Here is a 23932-nt window from a genome sequence, read left to right as displayed (position 1 = left end):
TGCTCAATGATTAATCTAAACTGAAAATAAATTCAAGTAGGCTATTGTAGTTTTAGGACACCTTAGAATTTTTGAAAGACATCAGTAAAATATGAAAATTTTGTGAACGATACAATATTGTGAAAGCATGTCATGCATTTAAAAAAAAACCTTTAATATCAGTCAACATATTGTAATGCATGGCCCTGATATATAACATCATATTGTTTTACTCACCATCACACCGAAGTCCACCATAACCAGGTAAACATTCACAACGACATGAAATAGCATTAAATACACCATTATTCTCACAAGTCACATGTTTACACGTGTTACAGTTTCCACCAGTAAAGGGATATCGACAATTGCATTTACTTCCGAACTGTTTTTCGTTGCATATACATTCACAGTTAGATTCGTTCACGGCAGCTCCATTATTACATTGCGTAGAACATTGACTGGTGCATAAATTCCCTGTTAAAGATAATGAACATTACTTTTATTCTGATGAAATATATATCTCCTTCACGGATCGTTGACTTTGGGAATAATTAAAGATCAAATATACTAAAATAGGAATATGTATTTAAACTAGGGATGTCAACTTGGTGAAGAATAACTCGAGTATTTAAACTAGGGATGTCAACTTGGTGAAGAATAACTCGAGTATTTAAACTAGGGATGTCAACTTGGTGAAGAATAACTCGAGTATTTAAACTAGGGATGTCAACTTGGTGAAGAATAACTCGAGTATTTAAACTAGGGATGTCAACTTGGTGAAGAATAACTCGAGTACTAGCTAAAAAATATATCTTAGAAATCAGAACACATAGGAATATGTATTTAAACTAGGGATGTCAACTTGGTGAAGAATAACTCGAGTATTTAAACTAGGGATGTCAACTTGGTGAAGAATAACTAGAGTATTTAAACTAGGGATGTCAACTTGGTGAAAAATAATTCGAGTACTAGCTTAAAAATATATCTTAGAAATCAGAACACATAGGAATATGTATTTAAAGTAGGGATGTCAACTTGGTGAAGAATAACTCGAGTACTTACTAAAAAATATATCTTAGAAATCAGAACACATAGGAATATGTATTTAAACTAGGGATGTCAACTTGGTGAAAAATAATTCGAGTACTTACTAAAAAATATATCTTAGAAATCAGAACACATAGGAATATGTATTTAAACTAGGGATGTCAACTTGGTGAAGAATAACTCGAGTACTAGCTTAAAAATATATCTTAGAAATCAGAACACATAGGAATATGTATTTAAACTAGGGATGTCAACTTGGTGAAGAATAACTCGAGTACTTGCTAAAAAATATATCTTAGAAATCAGAACACATAGGAATATGTATTTAAACTAGGGATGTAAACTTGGTGAAGAATAACTCCGAGTTCTAGCTAAAAAATATATCTTAGAAATCAGAACACATAGGAATATGTATTTAAACTAGGGATGTCAACTTGGTGAAGAATAACTCGAGTACTAGCTTAAAAATATATCTTAGAAATCAGAACACATAGGAATATGTATTTAAACTAGGGATGTCAACTTGGTGAAGAATAACTCGAGTACTTGCTAAAAAATATATCTTAGAAATCAGAACACATAGGAATATGTTTTTAAACTAGGGATGTCAACTTGGTGAAGAATAACTCGAGTACTAGCTTAAAAATATATCTTAGAAATCAGAACACATAGGAATATGTATTTAAACTAGGGATGTAAACTTGGTGAAGAATAACTCTGAGTACTAGCTAAAAAATATATCTTAGAAATCAGAACACATAGGAATTATGTATTTAAACTAGGGATGTCAACTTGGTGAAGAATAACTCGAGTACTAGCTTAAAAATATATCTTAGCAAATCAGAACACATAGGAATATGTATTTAAACTAGGGATGTCAACTTGGTGAAGAATAACTCGAGTATTTGCTAAAAAATATATCTTAGAAATCAGAACACATAGGAATATGTATTTAAACTAGGGATGTCAACTTGGTGAAGAATAACTCGAGTACTAGCTTAAAAATATATCTTAGAAATCAGAACACATATTACGCTTCATAGGTCGTTATCTAATAGTCGTATAAAAAACTCTACATACTCTAGAAAATACTCCTAGAATTATATATCCTAATTTATTGCACAAAAAGATAACTAATCTCATCATTAAATTGGTAAACATATTTTTAATTTGATTAATAAGTCGTACAAGATCAAACAATATTAACATTATTCAATCGCATAAACAAGTAATTGTTTCGTTTAATCATTCGATGAGAGTCGCCCTAAGATGAGAAATTTGATGAAAAATTACGGAAAAAAGTCTATAGTAAACGGATACGATACTCGCACTATAATTTGCTATGCCAGTGGATCGTAAAATAGTAGTCAAAACTTTTGCATTAATATTGAAAAAAAACTACCTTGACCAAAAACTTAATTCTGAAGCGTGACAGAAAAACGAATGGACGCACACACAGAAAAAACAAAACGCTCCTAGCGATGCATAAAAAAACAACAACTATACACTAAATTTACTTTTCGGATAAACGTACCGGTATATCCAGATGTACAATCACAAGCACACATATCTGTACTCCATGTACCACCATTCTCACATGTCCCAATACATGAGTCAACTGAAAAATATAAGTATGAGTAACAAAAAAAAAAAAAAAAAAAATACGACTGGATATGATTGCCCCTGAAACATCACTGAAACTACCCTACACAGCTAGTTTTGAAGAGGTACTATTTCTGTACTAAAAATCTGTAGTACTAGAAATTTACTTTTAATATTTAGTCCTATTTCTTTACTTTAGAATTATTGTAATATTTAGGTACTTGTATTTTTCAGTACTTGATTTGTACTTAAAATATTTGTACAAAAATAATACCAACAATAATCATAGTATTCTGTGTTTGAACATCATAACATTATGAGATTTCGAAAACGAAAAACTCTCAAAATGCTGAAAATGTAACGGTGTAACCAAAAATCTGTAGTACTTAAATTTCAAGTACAAATCAAGTACTGTAAAATACATATACCTAAATATTACAATAATTTAACAGTAACAAAATAGTCATGTATATTAAAAGTAGATTTCCATTACTACAGATTGTTGATACAGAAATAGTAGCTTTACAAAAGTAGCTGTGTACCAGAGACCCGATGACGTAGATGGTCAACAACCATATATCACCGTGCGGTTATTTTGTTTTCTGCTAGTTTCACAGACAACATATCCTTATTCGTTTAAATGCAGGAAAGAAGACCGATTTATCGTCTTTACATAAAAAAAAACTCATGACAGTTTCATGGTATATCGAAATAAAGCAATGACAGACAATGATTGGTCAGTTTCTGGTGTTTTCGATCTTATGTACCTTTTTGCTTTCATTACAGCAGAATTTCCACCCGGTTTCTGAACAAAATAAAATAATGTGTTTACCGAAGGTAACATATATGATTGGACTACCATAAGTATTTGAGATCTATAAAGTGCATAAACTCTTGCTTCCATTCTCATTTGGTCAACCCGTGAATTGTTCATATTGTTATGCATTCAATATAAACAAACGCTTAGGTCAAATAATAAAATTGAGAATGGAAATGGGGAATGTGCCAAAGAGACAACAACCCGACCATAGAAAAAAAACAACAGCAGAAGGTCACCAACAGGTCTTCAATGTAGCGAGAAATTCCCGCACCCGGAGGCGTCCTTCAGCTGGCCCCTAAACAAATATATACTAGTTCAGTGATAATGAACGCCATACTAATTTCCAAATTGTACACAAGAAACTAAAATTAAAATAATACAAGACTAACAAAGGCCAGAGGCTCCTGACTTGGGACAGGCGCAAAAATGCGGCGGGGTTAAACATGTTTGTGAGATCTCAACCCTCCCCCTATACCTCTAGCCAATGTAGAAAAGTAAACGCATAACAATACGCACATTAAAATTCAGTCCAAGAGAAGTCGGAGTCTGATGTCAGAAGATGTAACCAAAGAAAATAAACAAAATGACAATAATACATAAATAACAACAGACTACTAGCAGTTAACTGACATGCCAGCTCCAGACTTCAATTAAACTGACTGAAAGATTATGATTTCATCATATGAACATCAGGCACAATCCTTCCCGTTAGGGGTTTAGTATCATACCATCATAACATATATGAGAAGAACATAACCCGTGTCATGCCAAGAACTGGTTTTTGAATAAATGTGTTTAGTTCCGATGCAAAGACCCTATAAGTGAATCAATATTAACGCCAAAATATGCAATCTTTAATGACCTGACAACAGTATCGTAACTATATCCCTTCTTAATAAGTCTATTCAAAGGTTTTGTTAGTTTTTGAGGTGAAAACTGACACCTTTGTGCTTTATAAAGAATATTTCCATAAAAAATTGGATGTGAAATACCTGAACGTATAAGAAGTCAAATCATATTTATCATAGTGCTATGCATTTTTAGTGTATCGATTAAAGATGAAAAGATATTCAAAGAGGAATATTATAAGCTATTTTGTTATTTTTTTTACAGTACCCTCTTTAATCGTTTGAAGTATAGCTCAATATTTCCTGTAATACACATTGCGGAAGAAATAGTGACGACTGTTTAGATTGCAGCGGCAGTTTGGCAGACCGTTTCCAGAACCAGTTTCATAAATCTTGACTGTTGAAAGGGAAAGTTCGGTTTAAAAAAGATGAAAGGACAAAAAGTAAGTGAATATAACTATACAAGTATATGATTTTTTTTTATTTTGATCGTCATTGTGAAGCTTTCAATAGGCACTTTTTAAAGTTGAATTTATGAATATTATATATAGAATTAGTGCCTCTCCGTATTTACACTTTAATAAGGAACGCTCAAACAAAAGTATATGTCAGAATGTAAAGATAAATTGATAAAGATTATATTAACATAACTTACTATTAGTTGGCGCAGAATAAATATACTGCATTCCAGTATTAGTGTTCGAGCCCATGCTATACACCTGTAAATATATAGACAAAAACATACGAAACCAATAGCAGTAGAACAAACTTTCGATTGACAAAGTGTTGGCTAGCCATAAAACAAGGTAGAACACCCCATGTTTCTTTAAACGTCCTGTACCACGTCAGGAATGTGGCATTATTATCTACTGCACTTATCTATGTATGTTGGCGTTTGCTTTTGTTTTAAATCGGGATATAATGAGGAACTATAAATTCATAAAGTTAGGGTTTTTTTCGACTTCGTTGAGGCGAGACATTTGCGAACTGTTTCCGGTATTTTGTTTCAGTTTGTAATGATGCCAGTTAAAAGAAAACCATACTGATATGTCAATAATATTTTAAGCATGACCACTGAGTTTGTTTGGTCCGTTTCCTCAGTCATGGTTTATAATTTGAAACCTCTGCCTTAACAAATATAGTCACCGTATTGCTTTCAACAATGATCAACGCGCATACTGCTTAGTCAGCTATAAAAGGCACCCAAATGTAAAACACTTCAAAAGAGAAAAACAATCGCCTACTTTATGAACACAAACATGAACGATAAACAAATTTATACCATAGCAACAAACGACAACCACTGAATTACAGGCCCCTGACTTAGGACGAGCATATACATACAGAATGTAGCGGGGTTAAACATGTTGGAGGGATCCGACCCCCGCGCCAAATCTTAATTAGTGGTGTTACAGTTCAACTTAAGAAAGAACTATAAATATCAGTTGAATAAAGCTTAACTCATCAAATGGATGTAAATAAAAATTACACACATATAACAAAAACACAGAGTGGACGTGGACGTGTACTTGTACATCCCAACAACAAAATAACTAATTAAAGATCTGCGAGTACTCACAGTTACTGACAGCAAGTTCAACAAAATAATAAAAAAATATGCATCTAAGGCTAAATTATCAATCAGTTCACATGAAACATCCAATAGATTTAGTGTAAAAACGTCATAAACAGTCAGAGAAAAACATAATTTTGTGCAATATCAAGATACAGGTATTGACAGATTGTAGATCCCTGATCATGAATGTGCATATATATATATTATATTGTATATAATATTGACACCGTATGTTTGTGGCATAACATCGTGGCCACAAGTTAAATTTTTTTTCTGTTTAGTATTAAATTTATATTAAGATCCATTTTACTACATCTTGTGATCAATTTTATTTGGCAATTGCCAATGGCAGTCAGCAGGGTTAAAGAACATCAGTTGTTCGACCTGTTAGTCAAATGCGTTGTGTTTAAATATACTTTTTCACTTTTTTGGTCTTTTGGAAAATGTTGTGTGTGCTGTTTTTAGACCCTTTTACAACGAAATTTGTTTTACATGCACACGTATAAAAATTGCGGTTTTTATCCAACGCAATCATAGGTTTGAACATAGTTTTCAATTTAGACTCGTTTATATATATATATATATATATATATATAGCAATAATACTTAATTAGCTATTAAAATTTTACTAAAAACAAAATCAATATTAATACCAATAAAACAATATTCAAAGATCTAATTACATAGTCGAATTGGTAGCCTTTTAGAATAAGTTTATTTAAAGGATCGATAAGTTTACCAGGATTATTTCTAAATTTCCGGACACTGAAAAATGAGCATGTACTATCCTGTTTGAAATAAAGTTTTATACAGGTTAACCAGCGTTTTGCATTTGCGCCGATCTGCATTTCATTTGCGCCGATTATTTCTTTCATTTGCGCCGATTTTTTTTTTCATTTGCGCCGATTTTTTTTTACAGGTAAATTACAGGTGAATAGATATTAGAAGAAGTGGTATGAGTGCCAATGAATGAACTCTCAATCCAAGTCATGTTCTTTTTCATTGATCATTATAGACCTCCTCAGTTAGCCACTTGTACACATTTAATGAATTATCAATCATAACTTGTATATAACTGTTGTCCCCTGCTCACCACGGGTAGTGGAAGAAGTCCTACAAGATACATCACCAGACTTTACATTGACTGTACCCGCTGTCTTTCGGACATCTACCACATGGTTATGCTCGTTCTGTGTTTTGACAATAGAATCCGTGGTGACTCTGGCTGTACACGATTTTATGGTTCATTAGTAAAATGTGTTTCAGGACACTTATCATCCGATATGTATGGCCCTCGATGATTAGAATTGACTCCTCGACTCGTTTCAATGTGCAATATGTCTATCATGTTACTATGAAGTTTCGGAACAATATGAATCAAAATTAACATAAATGAACAGCATTTATAACCAGACTTTACCAATAGTATAGTACAGTACATAGTACATGTACAAGTATTAACTTACCTGTAAATCTAATTAGGAGCAAATATAAAATCGGCGCAAATGAAAAAATGAAATCGGCGCAAATGAAAGAATGAATATTTTCAAAATCGGCGCAAATGTCATACGCCCAGGTTAACAAAACTTCAAAACGAAATATTTATATCTATGAATGAATTTATTAAAAGATGTTTTTTTTTAATCTGTGGTAACGGATAACCTGGTTTTTAAGTTACCATTTTCATATTTAATGCCTAATTGCAATAAAACAATTGTTTCAATTCATGAAAGTATAATTAGTTTAGAAGTTCTTAGTTTGTGAATTTAAGTGACAGATCCAAATCCACGAATTGCAAACACAGAACATTAATTTCTAAATACATAATTTTAACTACAAATGTAAAATTTTTACAAACTTTCACTATCACCGGCTCTGCCAATGGTCCTTTGGTATGCATTATCGTAACAAAAGCATCATTATGCCACAAAGTTCCGCCAAAACTAATCGGATTTTCTCCAGTTTGAAATATCCTGCTATCACCTGCTATGCTGCTCGTTATAATTGGTGTTCCCTCTTTAGAAAATATTTCTGAAATGGAGGACAGTACAGTACCCATTTTTTAAATGTTTTCTTCTATACCTTTAAGAAAGGGTAAATTCCAAATTCATTAGAAATTGTATGGAGCCGACCGGTGATTTTCTTTAATGAATTATCTGACATAAACCAGGCCGTTTCATTTTTTTTCGTTTCATATGCATAAGCCACATCTTCATATTTGTATGTGTGCAACTGATACGCATTATACACAAGTTCATATGCTGACGATGGCATTTCCCTGTACTACAGTATTATATATAAAAATGTGTCAGAAAATACATAGAATTGTTCATGAGTGGGTAAAGATATATTTTATTCATTGTATTTCAGTATCATCGATATGTTTCATTGAAATTCTGAAGTACTGATTTTTCTTTTATTCAATTAATATTACAAAGGTCAGATTTTATTTTTAAAACTTCCTTTAAGGATGTACTTTTGGAATTTGTGTAAAATGTTCGGACTCCTTGGTGTTTTTCCATACAATACAATGTAAAATATTTTGCCCCATAACATTTATTTTTTCATATAAGACTTTATAGCTCATGAAAGGTCATTTACCAAAATTTTAGAAGATTCTTAATTTTCTTTCTTTTGTTTTGAGACCTAATTATACCAATGCAAAAATAACGTAAAAGTCCGAGTCAGCATTTTCCTGCCATATTTTAAATCTCAAATATTTCGAAAAGGAGGTCCATGACCTATCAATATTTTTAGCTTATTTTTATCCTTAATTGATGCTCTACCAGCTTATAGTATCAATTTTAACTTCTTGATTTATTAATTTTCACCTTACCTCACCTAAGTACATCCTTAAATCTAATTTTGGTCTAGCGGTTCTAATGACAAAAACGATTATGCAACATTTTTGCAGAACCATATCAGTAGTTGTTACTGTCAAGCGCTTTTCTCGATACATTGTAATCACAAGCACTTTATTTTGTGACTTCCTGAATTATCTGTAATACTATTACAAAGTTATATAGTTTCCACATCGCCTTCCAGACAACATAACATAATGTTTATGTTCATGTAGCATTTGCTCCTGTTGGCATACATATGAATGCACCCCCTAACAGGCCATTGTCATCAATGACAACACAAACCTTTGTCCACACCTTGTCTTAAGTACGAAATTAGAGTATAGTGTAATAATCAGTAATACTTAGTCATGTGTGCTACAAATGATTTTTTTCAGTTTCCGATTAAAAAAAAGATGTTATTGTGTTAAACAACTTATTTTGAATCTCTTTTGAAAATATTTTACACCGTTCAGTTCTAGCCTTTTCTAATAAGCTTTCAATTGAGTTTTATTTTTTGCTACTTAGGAATTTGTATTGTGACCCTAGAAAAGTATATTTTATGTTTTAATGCATCGTTTTATTTTGATTTCCGTTCAATTTTTGTGAATACGTATAAGTGTGAATGTATATACAGTTCGAAATGAGTAAGCATAAAAGATACTCAGACTAGAACGTAAATCCTCAAAATCTAAATAATAAAATGTTTGGTTAGGTATTTACGTGATCAGATCATCCTCGACTCAGTCGACATCTAAATGAATGTAAAAGTAAACACTTGAGTCGCAAATAACCAGTTGAGTTTAATATCTAGATACACAGATGACCCTACATTGCATTTTGAATACACGTGTTAGATGAAACTAATATACTATAAATGCAGTGCTTAAGTTGTTACCTGTGTAATATTGCTTCATATCGTTCCATACAAATGATATTTCTATGTTATATGCACCAACTGGAATTTTTGTCCACTCTTTTCGTTGCCCTATATAAAATATACATACTTTGAAATAAAAAAATATTCATTATAAAAGCGAAAAAGCATTGATAGTTTGCACGGACATTCGTGTAGACTGTTAATGTCTGTTTGCTATTGACCTGCCTGTAGCTAATATTTTACTGAAATTATATGTTTCGTCCTAAAAAGGACGACGGGTGACGGAATATTTACATTAGCAATAGGGTGTTCATGATAAGAAAATACTTATTAAAACCATATAAGTCTGAGGGAAAACAAAAAAATAAAAATCAATGGTACAGCACATGAAGTTTATTTGGTAGCTACAATTTTAATTTTCGATGGTTATTGGTGAATGTAATTGACTACATAATAAATTTCAAAAACATATATTACTATTCTAATTTGAAATGCAATTTAAAACGAAGACTATGCAAATAACATTGATAGAGTCGCCAACAATGCAAAGATAATACTTTAAACTTCAGGAATATGAAAGTTGTTATCCATTCCCTTGATGTTTTTGAGCGTTTGATTTTGCCATTTGATTACAGACTTTCCGTTTTAAATTTTCCTCGGAGATCGATATGATTTGTTATTATAGTTTTAGAAAAACCATGAATTTTAATATTATAAACAATAAATGCAAAAAAACTCAAAACAAATCAGTCATCAAGGTCAAACATATTTAAAAAACAAAATCAAAACAAACAATTTGGTGAATATGTTGAACGCATCTATCCAAACGAACTTGAGATAAAGGATAGTTAGGTGTGCCTCATATATTTGTCCTTTAATTTTGGTACAATATAAGAAAACAATTTTAGTTTCTGTAAGCTTGAAACAGATAATATCAAAGATCAATAAAAAAAACGGATTCATATAAATTTATATCAATCGCGATGAGAGGAGATTTTTATCGATTATACATTTTTTTTTGTGATTCAGTGAATCATGTTACGTCGCATTGGACCCCGATAAGATGGTTGAAATATAAGACAATGATTTGAGGAACAGACGTCGATTATAGACCGGACATCGATCTGAGTTTAACATAGATAACATTATGCATTTTAGGAAATACATTACCAATAACAAACGAATATCAATATTTACATGTTGCCACATCATCAGTATAATTTCCCTCTCGGATAATACATGTACTATTGTCACCATTACACACACCACATCCATCAAATACACCAGCATTCAGAGTATTGTTACAGTCGAATCTCTACAACAGTAGCAACATAACGTCAAAGAAGTCTATACTACTAATTAGTATTTTAATTTAATAACAGATATTCTAATATAAATATATATATATCAATTTAAGTCATTAGCTTGCTCCTTTATCAATTTTGAAATGTAAAAACTTCACAAACAACATTTCAAAATTGATTTTAGAGACATTTTGCATTTTGGTTATCATGTTTCAGTTCGGTTTTTTTATCGACTGTGATGTGTTTTTGCTGAAATAGATTTTTCTACCGAAAGTTTGAGAAATATTCTCTTTGACAGAAGGAATTATGTGCATGTGCCGTATACACATTGCGTGTTAAAATAACATTAAAAAGGTAGTGTTTTGATACTTGGATTGACACAGTTTTGTTGTATTGTGTTTATCTCCTGTAAATTACTACTATATCTTTTGATTATTAGTGTTGCCTAATCATACACCATGTCTTAACACAAGATATCAGATTTTTCTCTTTGTAATATTTTTTTAAATAGAAGGGAAAAGTTCTTTTGTTCATAAATACCACTGTAATTAAATCCAATATCTCAATTGCAAAAATACATATATAGAATTTGAAGTTAGAAGGCTTATTTTACACTGTATGATGGATTTTATGCCTATTTTTCTGATTTCCGCAGGTGCGCCCTTGCCTGAATCCGCCCCTGTGACAAGACACTGGATGTAAACAAAAATTTTAAATGGCTTCAAACATCGTTTATCTTAAAAAGTAATTCCATGTTTTTTTTTACAGAAAAAAAAATCATCACTAGCACAAATCAACACCAAGTTTACACATGATACTTTATTTGTTGTCTATCTTCACTTGGATATTACTTTAAAATAACTCGTAACAAATACATTACCTGACAATAACCCTCTAAGCAAGCAGAATAAAACCCTGGACGTCGGGAATATTGCTTCGCATCAGCTGCATCTAAAGTTCCAGGACATGGTGTACCGTTTTCTATCAATCCAAATCTAGTTAAATCAGGTCTAGTATACCCCGGAGCTGATTCACACAAAACTTCACATACACCATGGTCTATTTAGAAAGTGATATGTGATGCAAAAATCAATACGACAGGCAAAACAAACGACAAAAGAAATCCTACAAAACCCACAAACCAAAAAAGGGTTGTAAAGGATAACATTAGATCGTCAACAATACATGTTTTCCTATAAATCATAAAGTCTTAAAAATAGTTTGTCATCAACATTATACATCCTAAAATGAACTAAAAATCATTTATATATAACAGCCTTTTCCGATGCTCCTGGCAGGCATAACAAGGGGCGTTTATTCTGTCGATATATCCAGTCTCGTTCCTGTGAGGTCATTAATTCAAAGCAGAATTAGGAAACTAATTGAGTCTATTAATATCTATGATACACCAATATTCGAGGACCAAAATGTTGCAAAACAATTGTCCAATCTCCATGACAGATATGTTATTTCCTCGCTAATAAAGCCCCAAACAATAATATTTTTATGTGTAAATCTGAATTAATTTTTTTCTACGTACTTAGTGATGAGTAAATTGATCCTGAAGCTGTATATTTAGTCCCATTAATGATGTTGTTATCAATTAGTCTTTGACATGTCTCTGATGCTCTTTGTATTATGAGATTAGAATTCTTGTTACTGTCCCCAGTACAGGGCTGAAAAATATTTGTAAAAATACGTGTGAACAATACTTGGCGTGTGATTTTTCCATTCAGTTGATAATAACCATTGGTATCACCTTTTTTATGACAATTTAACGTATAGTTTTTTATTCTATTCAATTCTACTAAGGAAAAAAGGTCATCACAGATACCAGGATCAGAAATTACACAGAACCTTATCTCCAAATTCATAAAATCTATACGAGAGAACCTATAAAAAGATAAAATCTAATTTTGAATTTGAACCTTTATCTAATGTCAACCTGGAAATAAGGAACACACATGAATTCTTTTCTAGATAACGTACTATTGATTGAAAAAGATAGATACAAGTGAAAAGTTTAGCTAGCTATAAAACCAGTTTTAATCCAACATTTTCTACATTAGAAAATGCCTGTACCAAGTCAGGAATATGACAGTTATTCTTTCGTTTGATGTGTTTGGGCATTTGATTTTAGCTTTTGCTTAATGATTTTCCGTATAATATTTTACTAGGAGATCGGTATTTTGATATTTAACTTTATACAATACAGTAGAGACAAACACACGTATTTGTAAGTTATACCACAATGCTTTAGAGCATGAATAACATTTCCCTTTTAAATGTTCATTTTTATGATCGGAAGCGTCACCATTACAAAGATAATGTTCAATCTAAAACTAAAAAGTTAAATACTTGAATGATGAGGTCAAATTCATCTTGTAAATGGTGAATTAAAGGGTATATCATAGAGATCTTTGTCAGCGGCCTACAGAACTATTTAAAAAGAACCGATAGATAATACCTAATAATAATAATAATATAATCATAGTTATAATTAAAAATTATAAAAACTTAATTATAATTGGGAAAGTAAAGTATCTTGTATCTTATTCAGATGCTAACAGTTATTTTTTAATATTATCATTTTATTTTGAAGCAGATAGATCTATTGCAGAAAAATTTGTATGGTGTATGTACACTGTAGAGATTAAAAACAGTATTTCGGATTGCTCAGTCCCTAGTTTTCTGAATCTTTTGAAGATTTAGTGCCCTTTTGTTGTTACTGTTGTCCAAATATATCAATATAAATCCAATACTGTTTTCAAACTCATAAGTCAATCATCATATACAAAACAGCTTTAAAATGAAAATGGTCAAAGCAAATAAATATAATACAATGATTACCGTAAGATTGCAGCCTTCGGCTTCGTACTCATTTCCAATGCAATTTGCACTGTTCTTTGGACTGAAATATATATATAAAACGATGTACAAATAACATTAAGCCAGAAACAACAATAATAGGAAAGGAAAGGAACAACAGAAACACTGAAATGCTGCAAAATTAAACTCCAACATACATGAAAACGGACTATTTGATAACCACTGTCGTATTCCTGACTTGGTATAAAACCGTCAGAACCGTCGCATTGCTTTTTTTACTAATAATAAAAATCGTCGGCATTACCGTTTTTGAGGATGTAGAGTGTAACAATTCAGCAAGTAATTAAGCAAGTAAGTGAATTATTTTTTTTAGGGAAATTTGTAATATTGTTATAATGATATTCGAAAAACAAATGATTACAATTAAATTTTCCCCCGAAAACGTACGTTGGGTCATCACATCTTCTTCGTCTGTATACCAGGCCTCGCCCACATGTCCGGGAACAGGTTGTCCATGATTCCCAGGATGACCATCCTCCTGCACGTACTTCTAGATTAGATAATTGAGCGTCAGACCAATCTTTACAGGCACCGGCAAAGCAGATCTATGATATAAGAACATCATTTTATGTACAACCATTAAACTATGCAACTAACAAAGTTGGAAAAAAGTTAAAAAAAAAAAAAAAAGGTTATAAGATAAATACAAACTGAAAAAAAACTTTATTCCCGAAGTACAAACAATATGCGGATAATTGTTTCTTTTTTATGGTCTCGATTAATTTTGTTTCACGTGTGAAGTTTTGTTCATTTAACCTGCAGTTACAAGTCAATTTAGTCAAATTCAAGCGCGGGTCTTTACTCGACATTTAGTTTTCTAAGTACCTATATGACTGTTTAATTGTCTACAGTCCGTGTTTAAGTTGATTATATTGAACAAAAAACAAATATGAAATATGTCAACCTCTGAATTACAGTCTTCTGACTTGGGACAGGCACATACAAAACGTGGCAGGATTAAGGTTAATCATACTAAATGGACAAAAATGACTGTATTTACACCTTAAAAACTACTCTAAATACAAACTAAACTGTGCAGTGGAAAAATTTAACGGTCTGGTATCGACTAGAAAAATATAGGTGCATTTTGTGTTTCAGAAAGTTAAAAAGCTTTTTTTAAGAATTTGACCGGAACTTTTAACGTTCAAGCTGTTGGTGTAAAAGTAAATACCTGAATTACATCACATACGGAAACCTCGCATATAAATGTACTCGAAGCTTTTTAAAGTGGTTTAGATGCTTGATTTGAACCGAATAAAAGCAATGAGAGTGAATGTGCTAATTTTATATTCACAGCCTATTTCCTATATTTAATGAAAACAGAACTTTACATACTATATGATTACTAACAATAATATGATGTTATATTTACCTTTTGATGTTCACAATAGAGACCGGTAATAGAATTAGGCTGTTTGAACATCCCACCATGTGCATTCCCAACGTTATGATCGACACAGCTATACAGGTTACAAGAAGGGTTCTGTTGACGGAAAAAATGCTTTGTTAATGCATCGTTCACTTGCACATATAGTTTTGTTCTTGACGACATTGAACATTGTGACATTCAACTACTAAGTTTTTAAAGACGACAGTTGGCTGAACGTTACGGAATATCTGTTTCAAAGATGACCACGGATATGTTCCAGTTGTCGTAACTACCATGCCGTCATTTCTTCTTCGATTGAAACATCACGATTGTGAAATCACTTGAAGAGGATTATCACCGAATTAGTATTAACCTTGACCAATATTACGGGTGTCACATATGGGATAAGATCTGCTTACCGTTTCGGAGAATCTAAGATAGCCCCCACATTTGCAGTTTCGTTTTGCTTGGTCTTTTTTCCAGGTAGTGTAGTGACTTACAGTTGTAAACTTCTACTTTATTTTTGTCATTGATGTATATTTATCTCATTAGCGACTGCACCACATATTATTGTTTACACTATGTTGACTTGTAAGTCTCTTCGTCGTTAGTGTTTTTTTTTATTTTGCATTGAGCTGTCAGTTTCTTTTCCAACTTATGAGTTGACGATTCTTAAATGTGTCAAAATGAAGTAAATGCTGTGAAAATAAAATTTGCTCACAACAACATCCGGATATTGACGGTATCTAAATCCACTTCCGTATAACTGTTCACATACTTCATCTGCTGTCTTCATCTGACCTGGTAAAAAAAAGTTTTAAAATATTCCGTGTAGCTATTTTAAACACCAACAGATATAGATTTCTATCATTATTGAAACTTTATATTGTCTCGATAGCTTAAAAATATGTCTTAAGCTTGCCTGCATGAATATTCAAGTTGTTATACTTTATTGTGTGAGACCTTGTTTTTTTAATATATACGCAGTACCTTATTTGAATATGTTGAGAAAAACAAGGAGGTATGTTAAAAATCACTCTTCAAAAGAAAAAAGGCCTGCAATTCAGTAGTTGTTGTTAGTTACTGTGTAACATTTTTGATTTCCGTTTTTTTTAACAAACTCGGCCGTTATTTTTTTCGTTTGAATTGTTTTACATTTGCCATTTCGCGACCTTTTATAGCTATGACTATGCAGTATGCTCTTTGCTCGTAAGCTGACCTATAGATGTTAATTTGTTTGTCATTTTGTCTCTTGTGAAGAGTTGTCTCAATTGCAATCATAGTACATGTTCTTTTTTTTATATAATCTATATTATTCCAAGTCAGGTAAAAACATTGATGAAAGCAACTGGATATTTTGAAAAAAAAACGACAAGTCAATGAAAAACAGAATAAACCGTAGTCAAATGAATATACAGCTGCGATACCGGCCCTTTTAATTATATTTAAATAATTGCAAAAATAATAGAACGGTAAGAAGAATTTATGCAGAAACAAATAATATGAAACTGTAGAAAACATGCCTGATGATTCCCTTAGTCATATAACAACGGCATAAAGTTGAAGTGAAAGACAAACTTAAAAGTTTTTAAAAGCAAAACTATATACACTTATCCTTATCAGCGATAAATTTGAAGTGATTTGGTCAAGGTATCATTATATCCGGGTGATCGTCTACATAATTAAAGAGTCACTGTTACAACCACTACTGTTGGTATTAAAGATTTAAAAAGAATTTCTGCTAAAGATGGCCTTTAATAGATGACTCTTCGATATGCGATTTGCTCAATATTTAAAGCCATACGTTGACCTTATATTGTATGAATCTGCATCATAATGTCTATGTAATCTTCTTTACTCATTTGTTGAATGTGTCATGTAATACAATAAGCAAATTTGGTTCAGCGTTTTGTCACGTATACAGGATCCTAAATGAGTTCTGTCCCTGTGTGCGTGCATAAAATTGACAAATCTGAAGGTGGAAGGGTCATTATTATTCTACAATCAGAGAAACACCTTGTCCGTGTCCATAAAGACGGTATTTGTCAGCAGCAAATACTATATTATGTTGAGTTGAACTAAACAAGAAGATGTTAAGGATGTACCTAACTGAAATTAGAATACAATCTAGAATTTACAATTGATACCATAAGTCAGAGGAACATTAGTTAAGGAACAAATTGAGCTAAACATATTGATATGTCATGGAACCCTTATTGAGATATTTGATGTTTAAATAAAGGCGCGAAAAGAGTCATTCCAACTTTTACTTTATCTTTGGCATTTGAATTTTTTTTTGGTCTGAAATCGTAAGAAAACAAAACTAGAATCCGTTTAAGTTTTGGTAATGATCTTTTTATGAGCATTTAAAGTCTTTTACAAAAAGAAAAGTGGGTGATATAGGGCAAAATATTTTACCCTGTAACGTAAGGAAAACAAGAATGTGTCCAAAGTACACGGATGCCCCACTCGCCCTATCATTTTCTATGTTCAGTATACAATGAAATTGGGGTAAAAACTAAAATTTTGCGTTAAAATATACAGATCATATCATAAGTAACAGGTGTACTAAGTTTCAAATTGATTGGACTTCAACTTCATCAAAATCTACCTTGACCAAAAACTTTAACCTGAAGCTTGACAGACGGACTAACGAACGAACAAATGAACGGACGCACAGACCAGAAAATATAACGCCTCTCTTCTATCGTAGTAGGTGGGGCATAAAAAACGAAGATTCCAAACATTTAACAAAAATTCAAAAACCTGACCTTTACTATATTCTTAAAACAGGTATTATACAAGGATGTAACACCATTGTCTCCAAAACACATCGTTTAAACTATCAAGAAAGACGATTCTGTCTACGCAAACCTCAATCATGAATGGCATAGAATTTTATAGGTCTAAATTTGAAACAAACCATACCAAGGGGATGCAAACAGTGGTGTTAACAGTAAATTATGTCTTTAACGTAGCGGATTTCGACCAAATCTATCCATTGTGTATATTGCCAGACCGTCCTCTTTCCAACTGTTGAAACATTATTTGAAATGTATTTACCTAAAAGTTCTGGCACTAATGTTATTCCTAGTAGTGATGCGGGAGTAACTTCATTATCAGCAATATTGTCTATCCATAGACATCCATGGTTTCCAGTTCTGTAAGTAATGCTACGTATACGTTATAAGTTAAATAACACAGAAACATACCACAGTGGAAACAACAATTGGCAACTGAACTTTGACGGAACTGTCAAAGATTTCGAAAAAAATAAATGAGAAATTTAAGATCTTATTATTAAGAAAGGAAAACATGCTTAAAATTAAGTATTATAGACGAGTGCGTTGTGTTCAAAAGACTTACCGGAGGCGCTCACAATCAAAACATTTGGAAGCCAAGATAGATTACAAAAAATACAAAACGATGTGCCGAATCTTGCCAAGACTATAGCACATTTAAGCAGCACAGCCAGAAACCCTAAATAAATGACCTGCAAAGGTGTATTTTTAAACTAATTCTTTTCAAAAATATATCTAATGTGTATGTTTGTCGAATGTATTAATTTTTAATAGATAATAAGCAAAAATGTGCATCTGCGTTATATTTATAAGAACATAAGCCTGAAAAACAGAAAAAAAAACATCTTAATTATTTTTCTAAAAATAAGTGACCATTTAGACATTTTTTACATGGTTTGATATGTGTCGCCATTCGTTGTCAATTAAAAAAAATATTCAAAACTAAAAATATGGGAAAGAATTTTTATTGTCAAGAGTTGGTGCAACTGTTAATTTCCGAGAAATCTGTCAAAATTTATATCAAAATTCACTCACATTTATGACGTCAAAAATACATCACTAATGATGTAACTCCTGATACTCTTTTTTAACTTAAACAATATAATTATTTCTGAAATGTTAGATAAATAAATTCACATACTCAAACATTTATTGTATCTACTCTTACTTCAACTTAGGAGTCTTAAAAGTCTACTTTTCATCTTCCGTATATATAAATATATGTTAAAGTTAGCAAAGGCAAAATGAATCACTTTTACTTTGTTATGAAATAAAATAAAATCTTTAAAACCTTTAACTTAAATTGACGCCATCTGCTATTCTTTTTCAAACCTAATAGTCTAATTCGAATTATGCATATTCAATAGCTTCATGGAATAAACAAATACAAGTTTTATCCTACATTCACTTTTAGAAATGTTGTTTAATTTTCTCTGTAGTTAATTTATAAGATTTGTATATTGCAAGTGTGACTTTTTGAACACAAACGTGTTGTATGTATGTCGTACGGTTAATAATTGGTCTACCTTTTGAGTCTACATTTTTAGAAATACCGGATTACTAGAATTTTTATTAATTTTACATTGCACGTTCCTATACTTGAACTTTGCCCACAGGTAAAACGTAAATTATTTTGAAATGAAAATTACATTTTCTCCTTACAATTGTGAATCAAAGTCTACAGATTTAATGATCCTCAAATGTGTGCTATTTATCAGAATGTTTACGGAAAAAAGAAATTTATTTGAAAAAATGTCTTTAAATTACATTGAGGTGCGACAAATGTTTTTTGTTTTTTTTTGTTTTTAACTCAACCCACTCTTCATCTAGGAATGAACTTTTACTGCGAAAACATCGTACAACCATATAGTCAAGCAATCGACAACCATATAAAATATAATGTGAACCTTTAATCATACTAAAGTATATTGTGGATTCATTATTATTCGTTGGATACCAGTTTTCATGGATTTTGTGGGTAAAGAAGAACCACGAAATTTAATGTTCAACCAAAAGCAGATTTCATATAGGCTTTTATGTAAACTTCGGCAAAACCACGAAATTAAATATCCACAAACATGTTAGTTTTCCTTAATCCACGAAAATTGATACCCACGAAAATACTTGAATTCACAGTACAATATTTTCTTACTGTAACATAGTGTTCATATCATTGACACTACATGTACTCCATCCGACGCCAGCACCACCCATGACACCAACATCCGGAGATAAACAATTTCTGTCGGCGTCATGATACATACCCATGCTGTAAATAATGTAAGATGTAAAGGTTGTGGTTAATCATTCATAAAATTACTTAACTTAAAGAAATGTCTCATGTTATTTAAAACATGTAAACTCTTTTCTCCTTGAATGGAATATCACCAATACTTAAACTTGATATATATAATGAATAATAAAAATAAAATTGAGAAAGGAAATGTGGAATGTGTCAAAACAACCCGACCATAGAGCAGACAACAGCCGAAGGCCACCAATGGGTTTTCAATGTAGCGAGAAACTCCCGCACCCGGCGGCGTCCTTCAGCTGGCCCCTTAAAACATATGTATACTAGTACGGTGATAATGGACGTCATACTGAACTCCAAATTATACACAAGAAACTAAAATTAAAAATCACACAAGACTAACAAAGGCCAGAGGTTCCTGACCTGGGACAGGCGCATAATTGCGGCGGGGTTAAATATGTTTATGAGATCTAAACCCTCCCCTATAATACAAGTCGTGTTTATATTGTAAATAATAAAAATACATTGTTTACAATATAAACACGATTTGTATTGTAAAATTACCATATAAATACAAAGCAATCATTACAAACATTTTAACGTAGCATCATTTATGGAGGGTTACTCGTAATTTATCAAAGTGGATGAAATAACATACTTATGACCAATTTCATGGACTGTTGCGACATATGTTGTAGCCCCATCTGCAGAAACACCACATCTGTACCTAGGCTTGCAAACTTGATTTTGGTAAGCTAGTCCTCCTAATGCTGGTTGAGGAATGCTATAAATATAGATAAAGGCAACAGTAGTATACCGCTGTTCAAAACTCATAAATCGATAGAAGAAAAAAAATTCGGGTTACAAACTTAAACGGAGGGAAACGCATTAAATATAAGAGAACAACGACACAACATTAAAATGTAACACACACATAAACGAACAAAGCATTAGACAAAATCCGATGAGAATAACAAATATAACATCAAAACTAAATACATGAATTTGGGATGGAAAATTACCGTGACACGTCCTATAATAATGTGAATTCACACTCAAATATTAGAGGAAACAAACTACACAAAAAGAAACACAACGTTAAAATGTAACACACACTGAAACGAACTATAATATAACAATGGCCATATTCCTGACTTGGTACAGGACATTTAAGAAAAAACTCAAACAGCCACTTAACGAAACTCAATCTCGCTTAAGAACTCACATCATCACATTATATGGATTAAATTCTACGTTTGATTATTTTAAGGTTGCTTTGATTTTGCCAGTTGATGAGGGACTTTCCTTTTGAAATTTTACTGAGTTCAGCATTTTAGTGATTTTACATTTTTTCTTTTTAAATGCATAATATATTTTATATCTTTTATATCGCATTTATCTTTTCAAGATATATGAACTACTCTTCTCTTTTTCTTCAGACATAACATAAATGGGCGCATATTCAAACGTAATATATAATTCTTGAAGTGAGGTAAGAGATTTATGGATATCACGACAAAGAATAATTGAGGCATTTAGATTGTTTAGATCCAACATAGTTCTATCAAAATCTAGAAATTCTCATTTTCTTGTTTATTTGATGAAACTCTGTTTGCTGTCTCCTAAATTTACAAAAATCTTAAATTCTATGAATGTTTTTGTGAATAAGAAACTTGCACCTGATATTCAAAGCAGCTGTTGATAAGCATACTTCTTTTTATACTAGGATATAGAAACTTTTGCCCAATTGTTAGCATGTGGAAATTGTGTCAGAACTATAAGTTGCTTAAGAATATGCGAACATTTAATATTAACTCAATTCTACTTCATATATTTCTTACCCTGTGTGAACATGAACATGATCGTAAGCTAGACCAGCTTGAGTTCCCGTACATATAGTGTTCAAGGGATATGACAGAGCAGTGGAAGCATTGTACCAGGACTGTAATAAAACAATTTACAGAATTTACTTTAAGAAATCTGTGTTCTAAAAAGCTCATTTAATATCGCCACTTGTTCATGTGATGGTCCATAATCTTGGTGCTGGTTGTTTTATGAGATAAATTATTTGTTTTTACTAAATTAAGTATTTGTGTTTACAGACATTTATAGAAAATCTCTATTACACTATTTCACAAACGGTTAGACTTGGAATGCTGTAAAGCTTGGTGCATGGTACATACAATTGTTTGATTAACGATTTTTTTTTCGAATCCTCCTCATATACTTACATATACAAATCTGGCTGTGAATTCACATCCATCAGATCAACCAGAATATGTTCCAAAAAAAAAAGAGAGAGACACAAGATGAAAGGTATATTCAAACTCATTAGCCAAAAAATACAGTGACAGCGAAATGGTTAAAAAAAGGACCAACATACAAACAATAGTTTGGGGGACTCGAAATATAAACAATCACAAACATATGAGAAAACGCTTTCAGTGTCAATGTCGATGGTCAAAGGGTAAGATGCAAAGTCAGGGTCTCTTTATGAGAAGAAACAAATATATTTTAGATGTTTGATAATTAAAGTTCTATTATTTTTTTTTAATTGTCTCATTTCTGTAGACTCTCTCTTCTCCTTACCTTATTTTAAAACTTATAAATAGAAGATAAAAACTCGTGGACAAGTTGTAGTTATTTATCACTATTCATTAAAAAGTTATCAAAGGTACCAGGATTATAATTTTGTACGCCAAACGCGCGTTTTGTCTACATAAGACTAATCAGTGATACTCAGATCAAAATAGTTGTAAAGCCAAATAAGTCAAAGTTTGAAGAGTATTGAGGACCCAAAATTCCAAAAAGTTGTGCCAAATACGGCTAAGGTAATTTATTCCTGGGATAAGAAAACCCTTAGTTGTTCGAAAAATTCAAAGTTTTGTAACTGGGAATTTACAAAAATGACCGTATAATTGATATTCATGTCAACACTGAAGTGCTGACTACTGGTCAAAGGTACCAGGATTATAATTAAGTACGTCAGACGCGCGTTTCGTCTACATAAGAATCATCAGTGACGCTCAGTTAATATTAGTTACGACTGTATATTGGAGAAGTTACAAAAAATAAATATAACTGTAGAAGTATATAGTCTCACCGGATTTGTTTCAAAAAACGTCATAAGCTTTATTGATAGAGTGACGTTATAATTTAAAACTTCGGCACGACTCCATTCAAACTGTACCTGAAAAATAAAAATAAAAGAAATGAAAACAAAAAAGAACCACACAGTTTCAATGCTACTGTGTTGCTGTTTGTCGTGTGCTTATATTATGCGTCCAGAAAGTGATAGATAAATATCAACAGCCGTTATGATAAAGCTGAAAGACAGCACCTTTCAACTTTTGATGATTTATTGATATATGTTTCGGAGCATTCCCTTTGAGGATGCAAAAGAATAGAAAATGAAAGGTATATTAAATCTAAGTTTGTTGTTCTTTTGATTTTGGAATTCGTGATTGTCGTACGAGCGGAAGGATCTGATATGCATATAATTTTTGTCCCTAGACAATTCACCAATTCATCATCATCACATTCAGTCCAGTGTCTTCATGCATTTTACTGACTCATAGACATTGTTACGGTATCCGAATAACATTTCATAATAATATCATCCTTATTCCACTTCTAAACATCGTGTTAGTTTCAAATTCTTATAACAAATACATCAAAAACACTTCATAAGTTCAAGAGGTTATATTGGAAGATCAATATTGA

The 23932-nt window shown here is 31.8% G+C and overlaps 1 protein-coding gene across 2 annotated transcripts in view; it reads right to left on the bottom strand.

Moving 5' to 3' along the window:
* The window catches only part of LOC143067125 (A disintegrin and metalloproteinase with thrombospondin motifs 16-like), a 72995-nt gene that overhangs the window by 5768 nt on the left and 43295 nt on the right, over positions 1 to 23932 (bottom strand). For both annotated transcript variants that reach the window (XR_012975852.1, XM_076240179.1), the window contains exons 8-24: positions 23313 to 23399; positions 22051 to 22151; positions 20868 to 20993; positions 20111 to 20227; positions 18221 to 18318; positions 15879 to 15958; positions 15161 to 15271; positions 14176 to 14333; positions 13750 to 13810; positions 12440 to 12575; positions 11780 to 11958; positions 10793 to 10910; positions 9614 to 9703; positions 7734 to 7906; positions 4955 to 5018; positions 2564 to 2647; positions 217 to 456 (exon numbers count right to left, since the gene is read on the bottom strand). Coding sequence is in view for 1 of the 2 variants with exons in the window: in XM_076240179.1 (XP_076096294.1) it covers positions 217 to 456; positions 2564 to 2647; positions 4955 to 5018; positions 7734 to 7906; positions 9614 to 9703; positions 10793 to 10910; positions 11780 to 11958; positions 12440 to 12575; positions 13750 to 13810; positions 14176 to 14333; positions 15161 to 15271; positions 15879 to 15958; positions 18221 to 18318; positions 20111 to 20227; positions 20868 to 20993; positions 22051 to 22151; positions 23313 to 23399 (2023 nt within the window). In the remaining variant the exon portion in view is untranslated. The remainder of the gene's footprint in view (positions 1 to 216; positions 457 to 2563; positions 2648 to 4954; positions 5019 to 7733; positions 7907 to 9613; positions 9704 to 10792; positions 10911 to 11779; positions 11959 to 12439; positions 12576 to 13749; positions 13811 to 14175; positions 14334 to 15160; positions 15272 to 15878; positions 15959 to 18220; positions 18319 to 20110; positions 20228 to 20867; positions 20994 to 22050; positions 22152 to 23312; positions 23400 to 23932) is intronic.

The sequence above is a fragment of the Mytilus galloprovincialis genome, chromosome 3 (assembly GCF_965363235.1).
Source record: "Mytilus galloprovincialis chromosome 3, xbMytGall1.hap1.1, whole genome shotgun sequence".
Lineage (NCBI taxonomy): Eukaryota > Metazoa > Mollusca > Bivalvia > Mytilida > Mytilidae > Mytilus > Mytilus galloprovincialis.
Note: the sequence above shows the minus strand (reverse complement) of the source record. Positions and strands in the feature narration are given on the sequence as shown.